This window comes from Microtus oregoni, unplaced genomic scaffold (genome assembly GCF_018167655.1).
Source record: "Microtus oregoni isolate MIOR12 unplaced genomic scaffold, Mior012 000011F_ref0000422, whole genome shotgun sequence".
Classification (NCBI taxonomy): domain Eukaryota; kingdom Metazoa; phylum Chordata; class Mammalia; order Rodentia; family Cricetidae; genus Microtus; species Microtus oregoni.
Window position 1 is genome coordinate 45,019,107 of NW_024543070.1, and position 25,046 is coordinate 45,044,152.

The 25,046-nt window shown below is 46.8% G+C and overlaps 1 protein-coding gene across 2 annotated transcripts in view; it reads right to left on the minus strand.

Annotated features, from left to right (window-relative positions):
* LOC121453545 (aminopeptidase O-like) overlaps positions 1–25,046 on the minus strand; it is a 226,130-nt gene that overhangs the window by 168,696 nt on the left and 32,388 nt on the right. For both annotated transcript variants that reach the window (XR_005975027.1, XM_041660416.1), the window contains exon 4: positions 22,129–22,374. Coding sequence is in view for 1 of the 2 variants with exons in the window: in XM_041660416.1 (XP_041516350.1) it covers positions 22,129–22,374 (246 nt within the window). In the remaining variant the exon portion in view is untranslated. The remainder of the gene's footprint in view (positions 1–22,128; positions 22,375–25,046) is intronic.

Consider the following 25,046-nt stretch of genomic DNA (forward strand, 5'->3'; position numbering starts at 1 on the left):
GTTGAATCACCAACTGAAGAAGGTACATCCATTTGATTCATTTTGCTTTTAATTTTTTGTTTGTTTGAACCACAACTAGTTTTATAATTGCAGACAGCGTTCACTTGGTTACAGTCCAATCTACAGACAGGACAAGAGAAGCCTGGCTACCATGCTTGCCCTCCACTCTGTTTCTATACTCTGCAAGGTAACCAGTCTTTTATTGTTATGACATGTGTCCAACCCCTTCACAAACAGCCAAGGGAGCAATGTCGAGCAGTCTCCTCATGTCTCCATAACCTGTGTCTTTACTTCCTCGTCAAAAACAGCATCTATTCCTCTTCCTTGCATTCGGCAGGTTCTTTACATCAGACCAGACAGACAGACAGACACACACACACACACACACACACACACACACACACACACTAGGCTATCTGCAGCTGACTGGGTGCATGCACGTTTCTGCTGATGTGCCTTCGGGGACAGTCCTGTGACGTGGAGCCAGAGGGCCTGTCCTAGCCACAGACCCTAAGTTGTTCCACATGCAGGACATCTCCCTGCAGCTCCACCACAGAGCAGGCTGCTCTGCCACAGGTCTGTCAGCCACAGGTAAACACCAACGCTCCTGAGCAGTCTGACTGGCTTTTCTGTTCCCACCCAAGCCCTGCAATGAACAAAGGTGCCACTTCTCAGAGCTGCAGGATGTCCACATTCCTCTCCCCATGAGTTGCCTTTCGCATATCTGATTTGTTTCCCTGTAAGTAGTTTTCTTTCTAATCTGGTTTTAAAAATTCACTATTTGTCTGTGATATAAATTGTAAATATTTTTTTCCAAGTAAATCATTTTATTTTTTGTTTTTTGTTTTGTTTTTAAAGACTTGTGTGTGCAAAAGGATTTTGTGTTCGTGTGGTCTAACGTATCAACCCTTCCTCATATTGGCACATAACTCTCGCCAGGACTTACTTTCTGATCCTCATAAGCAGTCCAGCTCCCATTCAAAGCTAAAATGCAGTCACCCCTAATGCAGTTTTCTACACATGGGCTCAATGATTTAAAAAAAAATAAAATAAAATCAACACAGAGACAAGGTGAATGAGTCATTGTGCTTTTCTTTCTAGAACTTTCCTGGTCAACTAGCAGACACGAGGTCAAACAGTATCCAGGTCAGTAAGCTCCCAATGGCCATGGGGAGATCTAGGAAAGGCATGTGCTCACCTGAATCTGGGAAAGAAGAAGCAAGGGAAACACGGGTGTGGGCAAGCGAGGGTTCCCCGGCGGGGGCCAGGAGATGGGGGTAGGGCACGGGACATTCACGCATTTTGCCAGGGCTTTTACTAAGAGGGAAGGAACATGGGTGGAAGGGACGGCTGCAAGCAGCTGGGCAGGGAGGCGTCCAAGGCGCTGGCACACGGGCATGTCCAGCTGTGTGAAGTGCATTCAGGTCAGGAATTAACTGCGCTTCCTGTCCTGTCTAGAGAGGCAGCATGTTTCACAATTGGGACATTTCCCATCAACAGGCTCCTGGAAGGATGGCTTCCAGAACTGTCCACTGTAGCTACATGCTTAGGCAAGGGCCTCACTTCTTTGGATTTCAAAATAAGCCCAAATAAGAGTAATTTTTGGTGTGCAAATAAATAATATTTAGAAAGTTGACAATAATCTGAAGGAATACCCACCCAGGCCTACCTAGCTTTAAATATATTAAGCAGCCATTTGTATGTTAGTTGTGCAAGAAATACACACTAACAATTATATAGGGCATATAATGAATCTGCTTGTCTTTTAAAAACCAGTACTTTTCTAATGTGCTTATACTTTCCTTATATTACACTTTAATAATCCCTTTTCAAATGTCTAATTTTTTTTAAAACTTTACTCCCCAAATTTTTCAATGTTTTTCCCCTCCTCAACTCCTGGGCCATCTGGCACCGAAGAACACTCAGTTGGCAGCACACAATGGCTGGCTCGGACTACGCTCACCATACATATTTGTGGAATCTGAGACAAGTAGTTCTCCACATGCAGAGTGCCTTACCTCACACCAAGCACAGAATCAATTCGCAGTGGAAACTGTGAAGCTCTTTGAGGAAAACATGAGCAAAACCGTTCTGTTCTCAGATTAGATCATGGAACTGCAGACTCCACACAAGCAAGTCAAGAAAATAAATTAGACTCAAACAAAAACAAAAACCTTTGTGCTTCTAGGGGTACTACCAGAAAAAGTAGAGGCACACTACAGAATGGAGACACAGGCACACATTGCCTTCTGCCCTCCTGGAACTCGTCCCCACTGTCCACACACACACACTGAGCTTTCTGCTTCTGGTGCTCTCTGTGCCATGTCTCTGTCTGTCTTTCTGTCTCTGTCTCTCTCTCACACACACACAGAGATACACACGCGAGCGCGCGCGCGCGCGCACACACACACACACACACACACACAGCTTTCTGCTTCTGGTGCTCTCTGTGCCATGTCTCTGTCTGTCTCTGTCTCTGTCTCTCTCACTCTCTCTCACATACACACACCACACATGTGCCATATCTGTTCATCTTTTCCCTTTTAATTCTACTTCTTTTTATTTTAAGAAACACAACATACATTTTCTTTATACATGGGAATTATTTTTTTAATTAAAAGAACCACTAGGGAATTTGTCTGAGGGCTAAAGAGCCTGGGTCCCAGAGTCTGTACACTTCAGGTCTCCTGCTTCTGGATGCTTATCCAAGGCTTAGGAATAGACACACACAAAGTAGTTCTTTGATCCTAAAAACCCAGGACTCCCACTGGGAGGAGGGTAAATATTTATCTCTATTTGGTTTTTCGGCTCAGGCCTGGTTTTCTGGCTTGCTCAACATCCTATTTGGCCAGAGACCAGTCAGGTCAGGAAAAGATCACTCCACAGCTCGAGCCTCGGACACATGCGGGAAGAGCCTCCCAACAGTTCCCATATAAATGCCAGAGGGTCATCTCAGTACACTGCTGCATAAGGAAACGCGTAGGAGAACGACATTTTCTGCCCCTCTCAGGGAGAGAAGAAACCAAATATGGAATATTCACTTATGAATTTCTTCCCATACGCTCGTCTAAGACAGAAACAGTCTACAAGGCTCTACAAGAGCTGAACTTGCTAGCCAGTGGCTGGGATGGGGAAAATAGTAAGGGGCTTGAAATCTCACAGGTCCAGATCTTCAAGTCCTACTTTAACCATCAAGGCTCCTATCCCTAATCTATACAACCAACACAAGGTGAGGGGTGCGGGGCACAGGGGTGTGGGGCAGGAGTCCTAGACAGAGCCTACTGTCTCTACACAGAATTTCAGAGCTCAGGTTGTCATGGACCCTGCTCATGAACTGGATGCCACAGAGAGAACAGCTATGAAACCCCTGTGTGTCCTCTTATCTCTGAATCAGCTCTGTCAGACACTGGCAGGCATGGCCTGTTATGTACAGAAACAATACCAGATATCCCAGGCCACTGCTTTCTGCAGAGACAAGCATTCTGAAAGCAGCCCACGCTGTCACCATTGCCACCAGCACCCCCTTTCGCTGCTGATAGTGCCACCACTATCCCACAGCCACCACTATCCCACAGCCACCACCACTATCCCACAGCCACCACCGCTATCCCACAGCCACCACCGCTATACCACAGCCGTCACCAGGTCCACTAACAGCATCGTCACACCGTCCTCCCTGACTGGCAGCTCGTCTCCTTGTCCTGTTCAGCTATCACCAGCACACAACGTCAGTCAAGATCTGAGACTGAAACAGAATGAGTAACAGCAAATCCTCCAGGCATAAAGTCTTAAAAAGAAGGCTTTATTTAGAAAACTTTTAAGTCAATTGCATAAAACGTGACACCATCTCACCGTGTCCTCAAACACCCCTGGTAGTTATCTGCTGTAACAAATGTCAAGGAATAAAAGGCATTCCCCCTCCTTCCTTAGTGTGGGGACCAGGAGGAAGGACAAACGGCAAGGGCTAGGCGAAGGCTCCCTTGGTGCCCACTGACATCTCCACGATAGCTCTGAACCTGAGCTATTTCTTCCTAATGTCCCAATACAATACAATCTGAGATTACAGCCACGTGGGGCAGGGTGCCACCGTGGTCTTGTGACCACATGACAACGGACTTGGCGCTCACTGGCAGCATGGCATCCCTAGCAGTCCAGTGGGCCTCAACTCTCAGCAAGAAAACTGTTACAGAATCTTTAAAAATAAATTTCACAGACATTCTGCTGTATTTCCCTTTAGAGACATTAAAAAAGAAACCATATATCTTAAAGGTCACAAATCTTCACTTTGAAAATCAAGTGCTTTCATCTTCTTGTGTCCTGAGACTTAGCAAGTTACAAACAGTTAAACTGGAATTGTCAATTGCTCCACTCTGAGAGACGCAAGAAGTCACTGCCAAGTCAATACTGTACCAGCTCTGCAGCCGGTTATAAACCCTTAACCGCGAGCTAACACTGGAGAGCAGAAGCCTTTCCCCCTCTGGCCAATCGCAGCCCTCCAATACAAGAGAACAGTGTCTCCATGGCATCACAAAAAGCCTATTAGCTTCCCAATTACTAGAGGAGGAAACAGCACTGGAGCCAAAGACAAAAGAACACTGGGAACTCCAACTTCAAACCTGGGACCAGAGCTGAAGATCACAGGAGACAGGAGACCTTCCTCAGAATCGGTGTGTTTACTGCGCTGATTTAAAGTGAGCCAGCATCATGGCCAAGTCTCATTGCAGAGTATCTGCTTAACAAATAAAGATGCGTTTCCCCTGAAGTGTCTCTAACTGAGGTTTGAGATCCTACCTCCTAGGAAACTGGGGGCTTGGTTAGCTCCCTCACGGGCCCAGGAAGGGAAAGGGCTGGCGCTCTGGAGGGAGCAAGTGCCGCCTTCCATCATGCTGTCACCAGGAGAGACAACTGGGGAGGGGAACCAATATCCAATAGGATTTGTAAATTGAGCAATTCAACAGGAGAACAAAGTTTACAAATTGTCACCCAGAGGCCCACTTCTCTCTCCTTCCTCTTCGGTTACCTTGTGGCCGGCCTCTGCAGCCTCTGTAGTCTCTGCAGCAGCAATTCAACAGCCCTGGCTTCACAACCTCACAAGCATTTTGAGAAATGCCAGGGCAAACAATCAAAGATTCCTTGGCTGGGTGTGTCACATAAAACTTAGAGCTGCCCCTGCTAAATGAGAACAGCGATGCTAATTTTGGTGCCATTAAAAACACAGGAAAATGTTGCTGCCAAATGGCCAGGAAGCAGGGGGAAGCTTACCTAATGAGAAGCCGTTGTATTTCAAGACCAGAGAGTGGCTTTATAAAAATCCAAAGTTAAAACAGAATGAGGAGAAAGTGTGTCTCTTTAATGTCCTCCCTCCATGCCTGGATCTCCTGGTTCCGCCCCCTGCAGAGGCTTCACAACTTGCTCCCATTTAGAGATTAGGGGCCCTAAATATGCAGGGCTCAGGTTTCTAGACGAATGTGACAACTGGGTGGAGAGGGAGCAGACATGTTCTCTTCTCTGGCTCCAACTGGGAGTCAGGAAATGTTTCCAGCTGTTTCTAAACTCCGAGTCCACAGCTCCTCCAGTGTGTGCACATAGATTCCCAGGGAGGTGCAGGGGAGATGGGGATGAGCAGGACATGGAGCCTCTCTAAAAGCAAGGCACCATCCTTCTGCACCCGACCTGACAGCCCTGTGCCCATCAGATGAACCATTTGCGGTGCACAGACAGAACACCAGCTTTCCTCTGGGATGCATTAACTCAGCAGACCCTGAGCTCTCATTTAAGTCTCGGAACTGGGACAAATGGCCGAGGTGCCCATTTAAGAAATCAAAGCGCACCCTCAGTCCCTACCTGTTACAGGATATGGCTGGCCTACTTGGACCCCTATCCTGAACTCTCCAGCCCAGGGGCTGGGCTGCCCTTTCCCCAGCTGCTCTTCCCTGTATAACCCAACCATTTTGGCTACCCACTCTTTTTTACCTTTTGCCCTCTTGACTGCAGCACCTGGTTGTCTCTCTCTCCCTCTCTCTGTCCCCCTCCCCCAGTCTCCTCACAGGGCTCAGGGTCAGGTCCACTATGAATTCTCCCAGATGTCTCTGACTCTGGCTGTGCTTCCCCTTCTAGTTACAATAAACTTTCTCCTCCAACATGCCTAGGAGCAGTCACTGTCCTTCCTTTTTACTCCTTTTTGCTCATTCTCTCCAACCTAATGCCTAAGACTGTCTTCAGCATCCGATACTGAGAGCAGAGACCCTACTTCCCCAGCTCCAGCTGGTGGACATCTCCACCAGGGTATTAGGATTACGTCTTATTTATGAAATTTCATGAAACTGCTTCCACATTGGAACACTGAATTTGGGGTAACCTATATCTGTGCCCCCAGGCCATGAAAACTCATTTGGCTTCAGAATGAATCCCCTCGACTCCCCTTTGAGACGAGAGCTGTATTTCTGCATCATCAGATACAGAGCTGGCTGTATGTCCAATGTTGTTCCACAGACTCAGGATTCTCAGGTTCTTTGGGTTTCAAAGAGGTAAGGAATGTGTCACCAGAGGAAACAGATTCCAGAAAAATGAGCAACGCTAAAGAGTAAGGACTGTGTATACTCTGCCTTAAGCAATGAGAGTCTAGAATAGTGATGCTCTTACTTTCCTAGAGACCATTGGGTATTTATAGGAGGGAGAAATTTCTATTCTTACTTCAACTGAGGATAATAGCAGTGGTGGATCCTGTTGTACCTTCCTCTGGTTGTACTGCTATTCATACCCATGAGATATGAAACTCAGAAATCACACAAAAAGCAAATAATTCTCATCAGTGATGCTTTCTCTGTACTAATAGCGACTCTTTCCTTCACTCTGCAAATCACGGGATTGTGCAGTGAGTTGGCCATGATTCAAAATCAGGGCTGTGTGAGTGTCTTTCCTAGGTGCTCCAAAGGTCTTTGTAACTTATCTACACACAGGCTGGAGGGCTGCAATGGTCTTCCAGGAAGACATACAGACCAGCATGAAGTCGGTAGTGACTACCCGTGTGTGGATAAGCTAGCCACAGGCTGGAGGGCCGCAGTGGTCTTCCAGGGACACGTGCAGACCAGCATGAAGTCAGGAGTGACTAACCATGTGTGGATAAGCTAGTCACAGGCTGGAGGGCTGCAGTGGTCTTTGGTGGAAAAGCATGCCAGCTGCCCAGCACAGTGAAGGTGTGATAGACGGCTAGAGAGGCAATGAGGTCATGGCCCAGGGACAAATGTTTGGGTTGTAGGCTCCACAGTCAACCTGGGTAGTTTTACAAGAAGCTGGCCAGACACAGTCAACTTCTTTCCACAGTTTCCTCATCTTTAAAACACCCACAGTAACCGCCTCTGCCAGGTAGAAACTGTAAGGCCTAAACGACAGCGCAGGCAATACTACAGTTTCTGAAGGTAGCTATGGAGACACCTATCTAACCCCCTGTGCCCAGTTCTAGAGTTTGTAACTTCTCAGAGAAGAAAATTAGGAAACAATGTAGCAACAAGCAACTGTGATGGATACAAAACAAGAAACAAGCTGGTGTGTGTGTGTGGTGTGTGTGTGTGTGTGTGTGTGTGTGTAGGGGGTGTAAGCATTTGCCGAGCATTTCTGGGTAAATCTTCAAAGGTGTCCTTGATTTACTTTGATTTAAACAATATAGACTATAACCAAAAATTTTTTGCAAAAAGGGAACCCTAAACCTGATGGGACTAATAATGCCAGAGCAGGGAAGTGGGTAGTTAGCAATACAGCTAATACAAAGTGTATTCAGTATGGCGTTGCCAGCTGCTCGCTCTGCTGTGGAGCCAGGCTAGGAAGGAACAGGGTTAGTGGGGGAAACATCGTATCTGTAAAGGGGTTAAAGGAAGTGCCACATGGGAGCTGTCCACAGATGATCAGCTTCTCCCTGCTAGTTCTGTGTTTTCTTCTGCTGATGAGTGATCTGCAAGTCATGTGGGGCTCAACAGGCTTGGATGCTAACAGCAAATACCCTCCAGGGTGCATGTGTGTGTGTGTGTTTGCACAATCCAGGGGCCTACAGCTTCTGTTAATTTTGTACCCCAAAAAGTGGATCTCTTTTAGAGCTATTGAAAAAAATAATTTGCTATCCTGGTAAGGAATATTTTCTGAATTTATTCTTCGATGCCACGCCTTATTAAGGCTGTGATGAATCACATCTATTGCTCGCCTGCCACTGATGTCACTTAAAGAGATTAGTCTGGACAACATGAAGCTGTAATGGAGCAGGGCAAGCCCAGGTTCTGTCTACTGTCTAAAATTGAGTTTGGGGTGACATGCTCTACAATTACCCGGAGGAGGGCACATGGACACTCAACTGAGCCTTTAGAATTACTTTAGCCACTCGGCCCGCTCTGCCCATTCACTGCCTGATGAGTCTGCAGGCTCAGACATCCGCCTGTCCAGAACGCTTTGCTTTCTGCTTTCTTTTCTGGCATTTCATTGCACTTTCTCTGCATTTGGGTCTGGCTTGGAATTCAGCTCAAGTCTGAAAAATTAAAACCATCAAAGTCTCTGTCTTCTTAACATCTTCCCACTGAGAGAGAGAAAAGAGAAACAGGGAGAGACAGACAGAGTGAACCTGCAAGTGCACACAAGTTAACCATCTCCTTCGTTTTTCTCTCAATATGGTTAAAGAAAATTTTCCTTTATGTTGTAGGATTGGCGGCTGGTCTTTTCCCAAGGGTATAAGTACCCATTTGCCTGCTTACCCTTGAGAATGAAAGTCAGCCTGAGGATACCCCAGCTAGTTATATTTATTCAACATCATAGTACCCACCCCCCCAAATAAAACCATAAGTTCAGTCATACAAATAATACCGATATCTCTTAACCAGAAAAATAAAGAACATTTTTAATTATTAATGTTTGTATGAGTGTGTGTGGTGCACATGAATATATACACACACGCTTGCATGTGAGCACATTTATAGTGAGGGCATGAGAAAAGTATGTACGTATACATGTGCATGCCCAACTCTGACATCAGGAGTCTTTCTCTACCTTACTCAGTGAGGCTGGGTGTGGAGGTTAGTGTTAGCAATGAAGGCGACAGAACCTACAGTCACCTGGGAGACAGCCGACAGGCATGTCTACAGGGATCTTCTTGTCCCACAGCAACTGGAGTTCACCTGGGATCCCTTGAGGACTCTGAATTCAGTAACTCTTTGTGGCAAGGCTTTCCTGTTGTTCCTGTACTAAGGCATGGCAATTATTTTGTTTTTTTTTTTCCCTGAAGCTATTTCAGAGAACTGCTGACATTCTGAGTTGGGAGGAACCACCAGGCTGATGACTTAATCTAACAAGCCACCAATCTTTTAGTATTTGAATGACAAAAACTATCAAATTTCTCTGTGCTTAGTGGAGCAGAGAACGGTACCCTCTGAGAGCCTGTTCTATACCTTGGGATATCTGTTATCGAACCTGTCTCCCTACAGGCGTCCAGTGAGGGGCTGGGCAGAAACTCATGGATTGACAGGCACAGTTGGGAGCTAGATTGGCACTGGTCCAAGTCCAAGCTTCAGAGAGTTAAAGTCAGGTGAACACATCAATAAAGAACCTTGAGTCCTCAAGGACAAGGGTCCCCATGCTGTCTGGTGTATAAAGCCATTGGCTCCTTTTCCATACACTCAGGTCTAAGTGATGCCCTGTGAGAAGTGTGCTTAGGAACCAGTCATAGCTCAGGGTAAAACAACAGAAACCACACAACCCTCATCTGAAAGATCAAAGGCCTAGGATTCAGACATGACAGTCTCTCCCTTAGGTCTGTGTCACCCATGCCTCCCATCCTCTATGTACACTTCTCAGCTTCCTCTAACTGTTCACCAGTTAGCAAGTGAGTACATGGCAAGACTCCAAAGCAAGCCAGGCATGCTACAATCTCAGCACTTGTGAGGTAGATGCAGAAGGATCAAGAGTAAAAAGTAGCCCTTAGTTTCATAGTTGAGTTGAAGGCCAGCCGGGGATACATGAGATCCTTAATAAAAAAGAATATTGCAATGCAGAATTGTTTGATGGTCAGAGGGGTAGAGAGATTAAGTGGCCACCAGGAAGGCCAATGTCTAAGCTAGGGCCTGTCTGTTTATGACTCTGGAGAAAGCACATAGAACAAGATGGCCAACAGGTCTCCTGCAGAAGTTCTTCATCACACCAGAGCCGTCAATGAGGACAATGAGGAGGTACTGTTCCTGCTAGCATCAGACTTTGCATCCTCAATTAATCTGAAACAATCCAAGTGCTGGTGGCAAAGCCGGATCCGAGAGGTCCTTAGCGCACACACTCCTTTTCCTCACCCAACCGAGAGGTCCTTAGTGCACACACTCCTTTTCCTCACCCAACCGAGAGGTCCTTAGTGCACACACTCCTTTTCCTCACCCAACCGAGAGGTCCTTAGTGCACACACTCCTTTTCCTCACCCAACCGAGAGGTCCTTAGTGTATGCACTCCTTCTCACCTGACCGAGAGGTCCTTAGTGTATGCAGTCCTTTTCCTCACCCAACCGAGAGGTCCTTAGTGCAAGCACTGGTGTGGCTGCCAGGGTAACACTGAAGTCCAGACAGATGCAGCAGTGATCGCCCCAGGCTATGCAGAAGAGGCCAGGGCAAGGCCTAAAAGGTCTTGGCAGACATCACTTAGGCCTCCACCTCTGGGGCTGTACTTCCCGGAGAGTGAATGGAATCAGCACAGGGTCAAAGTGTTTAGGTTCAATTGTGTGAGGGGCCTAACGACCCTTGGCCTTAGTTGTGTGAAGCTTTGTGAGGAGGCCTCAAAGACAGGAAGAAGTGGTTTGAAGCAAGAGGGGAAGGAGCAGATCAGGTAGGGCTGATAGTCATGAAGGGAACAGAGAAAGGAAGGCCAAGTGAGAAATCAAAATTTGTAGCTGGGCCCCTCTCAGGAGAGTCCTGCCATGCATGTAGTAACCTTCCACCAGCGAAAACAAAACCCACAGACCTGATGCCTGCCAGTTGTGGCACATAAAACTTAGGGACATAATATCTTCCAGGTGGGTGTGCTCAAAAGTACACCAAGGTGCTTGACAGGTCATTTCCAGCCGACTGTCAAGGTCAAACCACCACCAGCTGCAGGCACAATTCTGACATCTTCATCTAGTCCCCCTCCAGGGTTCTCTGCTGCTGTTTCACCAGAGCACAGTTGCAGACAAGCCTGACAACTGTTCAAACGCTTGTACGTGCAACTTATTACTGTGCAGATGGAAACAGCTGAGGGCTGAACAACACCCAGGGGTGGCAGGCGCGACCAGTTAGCCACAACTCCGCAGGAGCCCATGGAGGGGTCCTAAAAAGGAAGAAGGCCCTCTTGGAAACCCACTGCTGGTGCTCCATTTGAAATGCTCTTTAGCACTGAGGTCAGAGGCAGGATCCTGTGCCTGACATCTGTTCATAATGCAGTTGACTAGAACAAGACGCTCACTGATGCCTAGGTGCTGAATGACTACAAGATAATCAATCCCAGCTTTGTGATCTAACCCATCTTCATCAAAAAGAAAATGCAAGATTGAATCACCCACCTTAGCCCTGTACGTTTTTTATTTATTTATTTATTTATTTATTTATTTATTTAAGATTTCTGCCTCCTCCCCGCCACCGCCTCCCATTTCCCTCCCCCTCCCCTGATCAAGTCCCCCTCCCTCATCAGCCCAAAGAGCAATCAGGGTTCCTTGACCTGTGGGAAGTCCAAGGACCACCCACCTCCATCCAGGTCTAGTAAGGTGAGCATCCAAACTGTCTAGGCTCCCACAAAGCCAGTATGTGCAGTAGGATCAAAACCCATTGCCATTGTTCTTGAGTTCTCAGTGGTCCTCATTGTCCACTATGTTCAGCAAGTCCAGTTTTATCCCATGCTTTTTCAGACCCAGGCCAGCTGGCCTTAGTGGGTTCCCGATAGAACATCCCCATTGTCTCAGTGTGTGGGTGCACCCCTTGCGGTCCTGAGTTCCTTGCTCGTGCTCTCTCTCCTTCTGCTCCTGATTTGGACCTTGAGATTTCAGTCCGGTGCTCCAATGTGGGACTCTGTCTCCTTTCATCGCCAAATTTATTTATTATGTGTATGGCATTACTTCCGTGTGTGCCCGCAGGCCAGAAGGGGGTGCCAGATCTCATTGTAGATGGCTGTGAGCCACCATGTGGTTGCTGGGAACTGAACTCAGGACTTCTGGAAGAGCAGTCAGTGCTCTTAACCACTGAGCCATCTCTCCAGCCCCAAGATATTTTTTAAAACATAATTAAAACAAATGTTAAGGCTATTCTAAACCAGCCCTTAATTTCCCAACAGAGAGAGAGGCCAAGAGTTGCACAGCTGTAACTGGATGCAGATCCTCAGAGCAAAGCCATCTGAGCAACAGACAGGTAGGGACCATCCTCGGGGAGCTTGTCTCTCTTGGCCAACATGCCCAACTTTCTTCAGTCTGAGAGTCTCAGAAAGCTGTGGATGGAGCTGGAGGAGGAGCCAGGGGACTTGGGTTTTCCTTACCTGCCCCCTACACTCTCCACCTGTTCAGAATCACCTAAGAAGCTACTTCCCATCCCCAAACCCATTCAGCCAGGTTCCCATGGGGGATCAAGGGAGCTTCAGGAATCCCTGGGCACAAAGCACACTGCTGGTGAAGAGAGAAACCTACAGGATTAACTTTTATGATTATTTCCCTCGTCCTTCAAATATGTTTTTCTTTATGCTTTGTAGTGTCCTTACTAACACACAAATGCCACTTTTAAGTGTATACAACTTTATATAAATAAATATGGATGCATAGAGCAGGCAATTGAAAGTGTGAGGCTCCCAAACGTTAAAGTTGCAATAAAAGCTAATAATTAAGGAAAATTCCTTCTGGTCAAGAGTCTCTGGCCCAGGTGAAGACCTAGTATTCCTGTTGGGATGGCCAATCACTTGGCCAAGGGATCATCCTTAGGAAGCCAGGCTGGAGAGACAGGCAGACCATTTTCCTTTAATGAGAGTCAGTACTTTTCCTTCCCAGCATGCTGCTTCCCCCCACAAATGGGCAGCCAGGAGGTTTGGCTGGGTCTGCCCATCATTCTGAGTTTGGACTAAAAGTCTTCCTTTTCATTTTTCTGTATCTTTGCTTCAGAACCTAAGCATGAGTTTTCTGGTACTTCGAGTTCCTTGATCTTTCCTGAAGTTTCCCTCCCCACCATGTGGCAGACCTCCATGTCAGTAACTCAAACAGCATGGCTTTCCCTTCTCTCCTCCACCCTCCTCTCCGCAGCTGTTGAGACTTGCAGCTTGCCTGCTCTGAGGGTTGTTCTTTAAAATTAATAAACTGTCCTTGAGCTTCTACTTGAACATTCTTAGATTCTTTTATTGATAGACTGAAAACCTCAAGAGGGAGCCAGACTTCCCCAGTGTCCCTACATGATGTGGCTGGTTTAGTGGCCTCGAAGACCAGAGCTTCCGTGGTCTCCTTAATACTGTAAAATATCTGGACATATCCAAGTCCTCAGTCACCGAAGACAGAAAACGAGAGACTTGTTGTACATCAGAGTTCCAGATATTTGTGAATAGAATCATCTCCCACAGAGTGGTTTGAAGTTGTTTGAGTCTGTGACTGTCCCATGAAGTAAATGTGTACCCCTGAGCACCACACTGGGGTGACACTGTTTGGCTGGGGAGGAGTCTATCTTCAAGAGGCAGATGCATCAGGATATTGAATCAGATGATAACAATATTAAAGGCTTTCCTCGGTGCTACCTGATAAAGAACTCCCTTTTAATTCCGTGGAACCCATTTATATCCTCAACTGATGAACTTCCAATGCCTGACCCCACCCTACCACTCCTGCCTCTGAATTAGTTACGTTCCACAAAGCTAGTCTCCTTGAAGCTCCAAAAGCTCCGGACCTAGGCTTATGGGTTCATCACACTTCTCCATTGGCAGAGGTGTTCACTGAATGAATTCCGGCCATTGCTCATTCCTCCTGTCCCAAATGCCAGCTTTGGTGGGACATCCTCAAACTGCACAAGTATGAAAAACTCCTCAACTGCAACAAACTTGTTCCTAAACGGAAACACTGTCCTTCAACTCTCTGGATGCTCTCTCAGAGGAAACTGACTCCAGAATTACATTGTGCCAGCTTCTGATTCTGGCCATTCAGCAAGGTAGCCGTCCAGGTACAAAGGCCTAGTTATCAAGCCTACAGGAGCAGCTCCCCCTTAGCCAGAGAGGGTCCAACTGTCCCCTACGCGCTCTTAGACTGGAGTCTCAAGGTTCCTATTTCCACAGTGTCAAGGAGGGGTAGTAATTCTTAGCAAGCTCACTGGAGAAAGTGAAGTACAGACCTGGTCTGTTCAATGGAGTCACCTCTAAAGTGAGCACAGACAGGAGCCAGATGTGGGGCACACACCTTGAATTCCAGCACAGGTGGATCTCTGTGAGTTTGAGACCAGTCTGTTCTACACAGAGTTCCAGGCCAGTCAGATATACATAGTGAAACCAGAGAGAGAGAGAGAGAGAGAGAGAGAGAGAGAGAGAGAGAGAGAGAGACAGAGAGAGAGAGACAGAGAGACAGAGACAGACAGAGAGACAGAGAGTACATAGAGTTCCAGGCCAGTCAGATATACATAGTAAAACCAGAGAGAGAGAGAGAGAGAGAGAGAGAGAGAGAGAGAGAGAGAGAGAGAGAGAGAGAGAGAATGGGTAGTTACCAAGAAACAGAAGACATCCTACTACAAGCTATACTCTGGGGTTAAATTGGGATTCATTTTAACATTGAACCCCTCAAATCCCACACAACATTCAAGTTTTTAATGAAAACAATGTCTTTATTTCAAGATAAGGTCTCGTGGAGCCTCGGCTAGCCTGTCATAACATAACTATAAATAACCTTGAAGTTAGAAATTGAACCCAGGGCGTTGAGCACACTAGACAAGCCCTCTACAAACAGCTACATCTTCAGCACCCAAATAAATACATTTTTGAAAGGAGTCTTTCCTTGTATCTGACCTTTCAGCCAACCTGGTCAACTGTACTTTAGGATGAGTTAGGTGACAAGGCCATGTGCTCTGACACAGAAGCAGGTCCCTCCCGAGAGAGCCATCCATATGTTAAGCTTGAGGATTATTTCTAGAGCTGTGTTCTCCCCCAATTAGGAAACGCATAGCCCTCCCTTCGTGTGTTCATAATATGGTTCAGAACCCAGCAGCTCTCTCTGTAATGGTTTGATGAATAAGATCTGGAAAGAGTCGATACTCGAATGTAACCTCTTCTCCATTGCCTTCCATGGCTCTCTGTCCAGGGAGCACAGTGACGAGGGTTCAGCAGAGAGGTGGAGGGGGCTTTCCCACCAAGGAGAAAATGAAAAGATGGTGGCCACATCAGGGTCCAGGACTGGAAGAGATTAACTCCCTGTGCTGACATCAAAAGAGAGAGATGATTACAAACACAGGTGGAGGTGATTGCTGCGATGCCTGTCAAAAGACTAGCAAGTTCTCTTGAAAGATCACTCTAGCAGTTCTCTGAAGGTAGGTCTGTCAGTCAGTCTATGTGTATGTGTGCAGTTCAAAGAAAATAAAGCACTCAAGCGCAGTCTTCCAGAGGTGAGAGATCACGGCATGATGATGACGAAACGCTGCAGCTGCCCATGCCAAGAAGATTCTAGACAAGCAAAAGCCACAGGCTCACTCTGCCTGGCTCTGCATGACGCACCTCAAAGCCAGACCACTGTGAGCGACAGTCTCCATCCCCTTTCCCAGAAAGCAAAGTGCTCAGCCTCAGACAGTTACAGACAAGTCTCGCCAATGCCTGAACCCCAAACTCTCAGTCCCTGCCAACTTAATACAAACTGGTTATTGTCAAAACCACAGTTTCTTAAACTGCGGGTTGATACCCCAACACTGTAACTGAATTTGGGGCTCCACAAAAGTTTGGCGCCAGTGAAATGTGTCTGAGCTGTCAACCAACGCAGTTCAAACCCGGCACCATGCTGAACTGGACACACTGGCAGCAGCTGCCTGCATTGCAACACAAGTCCGCAGCAGCTGCGGTTCTGAACTCACACAGCACTCTGCATCTCTCCTGACAGATTTGCAGCTGCTGCCCATTTACCAACCATGGGGTTTTCACGATGCACACAAGGCTTTCTGCGTTCATGGAAACACAAACGTTTGATCATAGAAGTAAAGACATACAGTATTTTCCTACCATGTCTGAACATGCACATATCCAATCAGTATACAGGTATTGGGTCAGAATGTTTGGCTCTTAGCAATGCTTGAGTTGTTGAGCTGAGTTTCATTTGTAAAAAAAAAAATCATAAATGAACTTTATCATTAAAGTTAGGGCAGAATTTCTAATTATTTTTTAACTGGCTATAAAATACCCTGACCATTGGTACTATATTTGCTTAAAACAGTGTTCTGAATGCTGAGGATTATAAAGTCAAAATATCAAATCAATTCTGAAAAACACAGAAGATGAAAAACACCCTGCAGTGTCAAACATTCAGGTAGGGTTTTTGCCTGTTTACGTAAACAAGCACGTTCCTCTCATTAGTGTGCAAAATGAACTGCAGTGGAGGCGCTAAAGGGGCCGCTAAAACGCGTGACTTCAATCTCCACAAGGAGACAGTGGGCTCCGGTGCTAATCTTACATTTACGATTTTTATATAAAAATTTCTGGCAGAAAGGGCTTTTGAGTGGAAAAGCTTAGGATACCCTGTCTAGGACCAGCAAACCTACTGCAGCCTGGGCTTTCTGAGCCTCCCAAAATAGCACTTTATGAATCATAGTTACTGTTTTAGGAAAGAAAAATGAAAAATAGAACCTGTTGGGAGAAGGCCCTCAGTTAACTCCTTCGTGGGAACAGAAATCAGCAGCAGAATGAAGAAGACACAAAAAAGCACCGGAGGGGCCACCCCTCCTGCCACCCTCAGAAACGCTCAGCTCCACAGCCACATCAGGGTGCAGAGAACAGCTGAGCTCTTCCCGGAGTGCCTGCCACCTTCGCCCACCTGTGCAAAAGGCACGGGGCACAGGAATGCTCATTCAAATGTTTGGGTCTTTAAAGAGACCACCCAGGAAAAAGTGTGAAAATTTATGAAAAATCTGAGAAACAATCCAAGTTCAAAACAAAATCTACATGCAAACCCCAAACATGCAGCTTATGAGAGATGGCGGCAGAGTGGGCGGGTGTGCGAGGGAACAGGCACCAGCTTGTCTCGGGCCCATTCCTGAGGGAAGAACCATTGTGGGCACTTCCCTTGGCACTCAAAGAACTGTTTAAGCGTACGGTGGTTTGGGTTTAGCGGATTAAAAATTCAAGTGTAAACTAGCAGAAAAACAATTGAAGAAAGACTTTCAAAGCTGCGAAACCTTACCACTTAAGATAATGACAGAAACATGACTGCTTCCTCCCTGGCCGCGAGGAACGCGATCAGAAGGTTGGAAACAACAGGTCCTGTGCAGCAGTGTGTTGTGTGCTGCTTATTCTATTACACATTGGCTGGGAGATAAGAACAAACAAGACAACACCCTGTCTAACTCCAGGGGGAGGCGTAGGGCAGACTGGCTACCGTCATTCCTGGGCATGTATGTGCAGGGTGCCCATCTGCAGTTGAGGTCCTTAGCAAAACTCTGCATGCAGAGTCAGGAGCTAGGATAAGCATGCAGAGGTTTTCTATTGCACAACCCAATCTTTTAAGAACAAGTTGCGTCTATAATAAGGGGCTTTATGGTGTTTTTCCACCATGAAGAACATTGAGGCTATTTGAGTAATTATTTCTCTAAACTCTTTGTCAACATTCTTTTTGTTCAATAAGGGAAAAAAAACTTTAAAAACTTAGATGAGCAAATATCTACACCCAGCTCCCCTCCCTGTGATCTGCTGTGTAAGCGAGAAATCACAAAACAGCCACTAGGTAAAGAAGATGTGGTCACTGGGGTCATCTTTCCCCTCTGGCAGAGGGGTAGTCTCTGGTCTGGTTGCCAGGGGCTGTGCCAGGTCCAAAGGGAGATTCTGTTTAAGGACAGCAGCTGCTAAGCCCTGGCTCTAACCAGCAGGTCATGAGACCGTACGGCACTCATGATCCAAAGACAAAGCTGATCTCTGTGGCTATCCATGACCTCTCACTGTCTCTGCCTGTCTTCACGTGGTTGACCTGAGCCTACCCTAAGGAGTTGCCCACCCTACTCTCCGTGTCCTTGGTTTTACTTTCTCCAGAGCGCACATCTTCACTTCTGTGTATTCTACTTTTCTCCCAGACTAGAATGTCCATTCCCAGAAGAATGGAGATCTCACCAACCTCACTTGCCCTTGTCGGCTTGGCATTAAGTACTGCATGCGGACAATGTGCTTGACAGAAATGTAGCAGGACAGCAGACAGCTGCGCACAACCTGGGGAGCCAGCAGAAGGGATGGGAGTGGAACCTGCTGGCTACCTCAGTGAGCCGTGACACACACTGTGGATCTGCTGAGAGACAAGTGGTGAAGCAGACACACAGAGAGGTAGGACTGGGGTGATCATTTTAAGCAATGTTCATAAATCTTGTTCCGGGCTATTATTCCACTGACACTATTGCTCTTATAACCAAGAGTGTAAGTGTGACAAACAGCACCCTTGGCACTTACTTCTCAACGAGAGGAAGTCAGACTGTAGATAAGAGAATACATGAGGTCAAAACAAAAATGGCCGAATATTAATCTGCACAGCAGGAGAGCTTTTACACAAAGGAGAGCCAGTCAGAATGCACTCCTCTCTGCATGGGGGCATCACAGCACTCACTTCGAGACCTGCAGAAGTAAAATGAAAGAGAACCAGAGAGCCCGCAGTTCCCAGAAAAGTAAAGCATGGGGCAGAGTGGGCAATGGATGACCAAATGCACACTGGTCGGTTTCCTCAGACTAGAGTAGTGGTTCTCAACCTGCAGGTCATGGCCCCTTTGGGGTCAAACGACCCTTTCATGGGGGACACATAGACGATCTGTGTATCGGATATTTATACTATGATTTAAAAACAGTAACAAAAGCAACAGTTACAAAGTAGCAATGAAAGCAATCTTACGGTGGGGGTCACCAGTACATGGAGAAGTGTATTAATGGGTCACAGTGTCAGTGCTAGGAAGGCTCAGAACCACTGGGCCAGAGTAAGAGCATCTTCCCCTTGATGGGTGAGGAAGAGAAGTGCTGGGACAGAAGGAGGGCTGGCTGTGCAGCCATGGCTTTTGTAGCAGAGGATGACAGAGACAACATAGTGCAACCGGAGAAGACTTTACTAAAGAGCGCCAGAGCACTTTCGCTAGGTCTATGTCCAGTCCAGCTCCAGCCACTGCTGGTGCACCGCCTGCCTTCTTGTGAACTGACTATCTCTACGTCCAGCTCTGGCCACTGCTGGTGCACTGCCTGTCCTCTTGTGAGCTGACTATCTCTACGTCCAGCTCTGGCCACTGCTGGTACACCGCCTGCCTTCTTGTGAACTGACTATCTCTACGTCCAGCTCTGGCCACTGCTGGTGCACTGCCTGTCCTCTTGTGAGCTGACTATCTCTACGTCCAGCTCTGGCCACTGCTGGTGCACCGCCTGCCTTCTTGTGAACTGACTATCTCTACGTCCAGCTCTGGCCACTGCTGGTGCACCGCCTGCCTTCTTGTGAACTGACTATCTCTACGTCCAGCTCTGGCCACTGCTGGTGCACCGCCTGCCTTCTTGTGAACTGACTATCTCTACGTCCAGCTCCAGCCACTGCTGGTGCACCGCCTGTGCTCTTGTGAGCTGATTATCAAACTTTCACTGAAGTCACCTATTCAGCTCAAGAGGAAAGTCGAGCATATTCACACAAACTACGAAGAGTAACGTTTAAAACACTGTGTATCATCCAAACATTTAAAAAAATCCTTTAACACAGTTCATGATTTGCCTGTTTTTGTTCATGTGGGAATGTTGACTGCTGTTTGCCAAAGAGGAACACTAAAACGGCACTCATTATAATTGAAACCTAATTGCTAAGGAAGCCCAGAGCTATGGAATTTATGATCCTGCTACATGTTTATAAACAGGGACTCAGGAAAGAGCCGGTTAATTTATCAAGAGGTTCTTTGGTTCCCTGTATACTATAACGACCAGGGCATGGGGAGTTTTGGTGCACAGGTCTCTCGCGATGGCACCTCATGGTTTTGAGAGTTTCCCGATCCTGTATGGGGCACAGAGTTGACCTCCACACCTGCATTTTGCCACAGTAGGCCTTAAGCATAGGAAAAGCAGCAGGGCCCCTGTAAGACTCCCTCCATCCCCCCACCTCCGGTTCAGCACCCTACTAGAGCTAGACAACAGCACAATCACCCTTCCAGTGTTCACAAGCAAAGAAAACAGTTAAGTCCAGGAAACAGCTTAACCAGGACAGGCTACTTCCTGGCTAATAATGTGTGTATGTGTGTGTGTGGGGGGGGGTGCTATTTGAGAACTGTGCACAGTTCTGTCCTGTTGTTACCACCACTCCAGTCCTGACACCTGTGCCCAGCACCACTTAGCCTTCAGGCACTTAGGCTTCTTATTTAAAAATACAGCATTAAACACGTTTAAATAACTTCAAATATCTTAAAAAGCAGAAGCCTTGCCGCAGGCCTGCTCGGGCATGCAGACTCGGAGAGAGAAGCTTATAGAATGGCCTGCGGGTCAGCACATCCTAGGTCTGGCAGTCTGTGTGGCGGGAAGGGGCTACTGAGAGGTTCTGTGTTTGGAAAATACTCGGCCTTTGCTTCCCCCAGGCTAGAATATGGGACTGTTAGCAAATATGCCTTGAAAACAACATCCATAAAGTATTAAAACCTCACAAATAAATATGACCCCTCAAAACCATACACAAATGAGCAGCATTTAATCAACAACCCTTTCTTCACCAATAACTGTTTAAATTAAGTCCAGAAAACTCTTCAAAGTGACCAAAGAAGCCCCCTTGTTAAGACAAACTCTATATATAGACATCAAGACAATTATACGATGCATGCCACCAAACATATATAATTATCCTAGTTTCCACATTCCCATTATCATCATAAAAACAGGATAAAAATCAGTCTAAATGATTTTCTCAGAACTCCTCAAGGGTTACATCAAGCCAGCCACCCTTTAAAAAGTATGCACGTGTGTGTGCGTGCGCGTGTGTGCATGTGTGTGTGTGCCTACAGTAGAGATCAAAAGCAAATGTTCTGGTCAGTTCTTTTCTACTCAGGGGTTTTACCCAGAATGTGTGCAGTTTTTTGGGAAAACACAAGTGACAGCTGTTTGAAAGCATGGAAATTAATTGGCAGAAGGAATTTCCTTGACTAATGGGGAAAAACTCAAAGCCACACGTTTGATGAGCTCGTTTCCCATCCTAGTCAAGCACAGTCCCTGTTAGTGATTAGGGTTCGCAAACAGAAGCATGAGCGCGGTCCACCGGCCATCTTTCCCTGTGGGACAGAGCCACCCTCCTATCACTGTGTGGACGGACAGTGGGACTGATGGAGTGGCTGTAATTAACGCAGGGTAGGGTCAGCTGGTAAGTCTCCAGTTTCTGTTGGAATGAAATGGGGGCACGATAAGAATACTTCACTTTACTGTATTAAAAATAGGAACACGTCGCTATGCCCCTCCCCCATGCAAGCCATCTGCTTTTAGCTGTTTTCCCAGCAGTGTGGATGGATTTATGTTCTGACACAGGGCTCTAAAGTTGTTGCCTTGTGACCAGTGGTGAGAATGGACGAGGCAGCTGGTCAGGATTAGGCGAGCAGCTGTGGCCCTGGGACCAGGTTTTGTTACTGTGTGCGGAGCCTGACGCCATGACCTTGGACTCATTAGCAGCAAGCTCTCACCACCCACGCTAACAGCCACTGAGTAACCGCAACCCCACATATATCACTCTGGAGTGCGTTCTATGCCCAGTCTCAGCCATGATGTCTACAGTTCATTGCAATAGGGTGGGGAGGAGGGCCTACTTGAAAACCATCTCCTGAAGGTAGCAGTAAGAGATCCAGCGGTGAACAAGGAACCCGTCCCTTCCACCCTGAGCAAACGAAACTGCTGACAGAGTTTAAGAAAAACATTCCCCCAGCAGTCCCCAGACTTTTGAAGCGTGTGTTCCATGTGCCATGCCGAGACGCATACCTGGCCATCCCCAGACTTGGAAAGTTGGCAGGGACAATGAGTATGTCCAGCCGGGAGAAAGGGTGTGTTCCCAAGACAGAGTGCGCAGCTGACAGGCAAGGAGGGACCAGCCACAGCAGGGCCTCTTGGCAGGCACCCTCAAGGCACAGTGGGGCAAACACTCGGTGAGGAATGATCTCCTGGGTGGCAGCAGAAGCATCCTGGAATCGGCAGGGGTATTCTACATGACTGCAGGTGTCAGCATACCTGGGGCAACACATAAGAAGAGAGGAGGCCAGCGTTGAGAAGATGGCTCAAACAACCTTATTAGCAGAGGTGGATCAGTACTGCCTTGTCTGCTTTTGGATAGCAGTGAAAAAAAAAAAAACAGATCAAAATATTTGTTGATGAGATTGGTTACTTAAATCCATGCTACATGGAAGCAAAAATACCTTGTCGTAGAATCAATGGGGGTGCAGTGCATTGGGAAGGGGGCAAGATTTAGAACAAGAAAACAAGCTCCCACCCAGATTAAAGCAAATTCTACCTACCCTCAGCAAAGTGCTTTCAGATGCTACCATAGAACAACTGCCCAAATAACTGACAGTTCTTAGAAAGGGAGCAAGGCAATTGCCACGCCATTTATTCAATTTTCATTGTTTGAGATCTCATGCGGCCCAGGGAACTTTGAACTCATATGGCCAAGGCTGCCTTGAACTCCTGATTCTTCTGCATCTACCTCTCGGGTGCTCGGACTACAGGTATGAGCCCCTATGTAGCTGGTTCTAAGCAAATTAAAGATTCTATTCTGGAATCTCCCACAATAAGTGACTTGAGATGAGGTAGGACAAAGACAGTTACAGGTATAGCTTTCAAAAACACATAAGCCATCCTATCAAAAAATAATCTAGGCATCCTTTACCAAACTTATCAGAAGCTATTGCTGAGTTAAAAAAAGAGGCATTTCCTAAGGGTGTTTACTCTACTACACCTTTTGGCTATTGAGACAGGGTCCCATGCACCATAGGCTCACCTCAGAGCTCCTGACCATCCTGCCTCTACCACTTGTGTGCTGTGATTACTGGCATATGGCTGACTTATACGGTGCTGGGAATTGAACCCAGAGCTTCCTGTATGCTAGGCAAGTACTCTACCAACTGAGCTATATCTCCAATTCCTTTCCAATGCACTTTCAGTATAAATGTAATAAAATCAGCCTTCTAAGGAAACAGACCAGAGCCCACTCAGCACCATCTGACTAGTTACTCCCTGAAAGACAAAGGCGGAGCCAAAAGAAAATTCCTAGGGCCTGACTCACAGGCTTCAAGAGAACTTATATATCCAAAAAAACCAACATCAAAGAGAATTCTATTTTTTTTTTTATCTGTTAACATGTCCTCGATTCAGATACAATGGAAAACCCCTGCAACTTTAAACTGCAGATTATAATTCTTGCTGTGGGTGCTCCTGTGATTCATCAAGACTACTGGAGACTCGTTAAGTGCTTGCCTGCCTCAATTTGGGCAGGTAGCAACAGTAATTCCTCTTTAGATTTATGAAGGATCTTCCACCCACCCAAGGCCTGTGATCAAGAGGTGCACACGGCTATGTAAACAAGCCTCACCTTCTACCATCTGCTGATAGGTGCTTCAAGAACCCCGTCTAGCCCCAGTGAGACATGGTTGAGAGTAGGCTAGAAAAATGGGGACCCATAAAAACTGCCAGGATAAAGTGACAGCAAGCATACAGTTACTGACATTGAACTGGAGTCAAAGTCCTGTACTGACAACATCACCTTACGGGGAAGGAGAGCAAAAGTATCTGCTGGTAAACATTTAACACCTACCTAGGGACGACGACAAGCAGAAGTCGCTTACCTAGTTAGCCTCTATGGGATTTCTAAAATGTATTTATACAGGAAAACAAGGTCCTGTGGTATTTTAAGCTACATACACTCTACTGAAGAGCTCTTACAAACTGACAATGGTGGCATATGCCCATTGTATGTAACCAACACTTGGAAAGTAGAGACAGAAGTTCAAGGTAAGTGTGGGCTACATGAGACCTTGCCTCACCCCCTCCTCCCCAAAGGCTTTCAGAAGCCAAGTGTGGCAACAGCACATACTGGCAAGGCTGGGGCAAGAGTACTATGGGTTTGACACCAGCCTGGTTATGAGCTCGAAGCCAGCTTGGGCTACACTTCAAGACTCCGTCTCAAAAGAACTGAAGAGTGGCCTTCAAAGCATCTTCCCTAAAGCTGGAACCCTCTGGGCAGAGCAAGGGAGTAAGTTTAAGGACTGAGAACCATAGTGCTGCCGCACAAAGGGCACTCTACTGAGAGTCTGCCTGTTCCCGTGGAACGAGACTACATCTTACACCTAAGACGACCAGAGGTTAAGGACAAAAGGAGGATAGGATTTGCCTTCCCCAGGCCCCTATGGGGACTTTTGCAGCTTTGTGTTCCCAGTTCCCCCATTTGACCTGACCATGCTCTCTTCTGTTCACAGTGGCAGAGACAGATGAAAAGGGATTCCAATTATTCTGAGCAGGAGGCCCCAACTCATCCTCATCTCGTGGCCTTCATCTCCTAACAGTCAACAAGCCCTGAGACTATAGGTGAGTAACAGACAACTTCTTACATGTTAGGAATTCACAAGCTCTCCCCTTCTTCCTCCTCTGTTTCTCTCTCTGCCTCTCTCCCTCTTGCTCTATGTCTCTCTCCCTTACTCTTTCTCTCTTCCCTCCCCCACCCCCTTTATCTCAATAAACTCTTCACTTAAAAAAAAAGAATTCAAAGTCTTCATTGAAGAAGAAGAAGAAGAAGAAGAAGAAGAAGAAGAAGAAGAAGAAGAAGAAGAAGAAAGAAGCAGCAGCAGCAGTAGCGTGGGTCTAGCCACGGTGCCATATCCAGGCAGTAAGGACGGAAGGCAGTCTCAGGC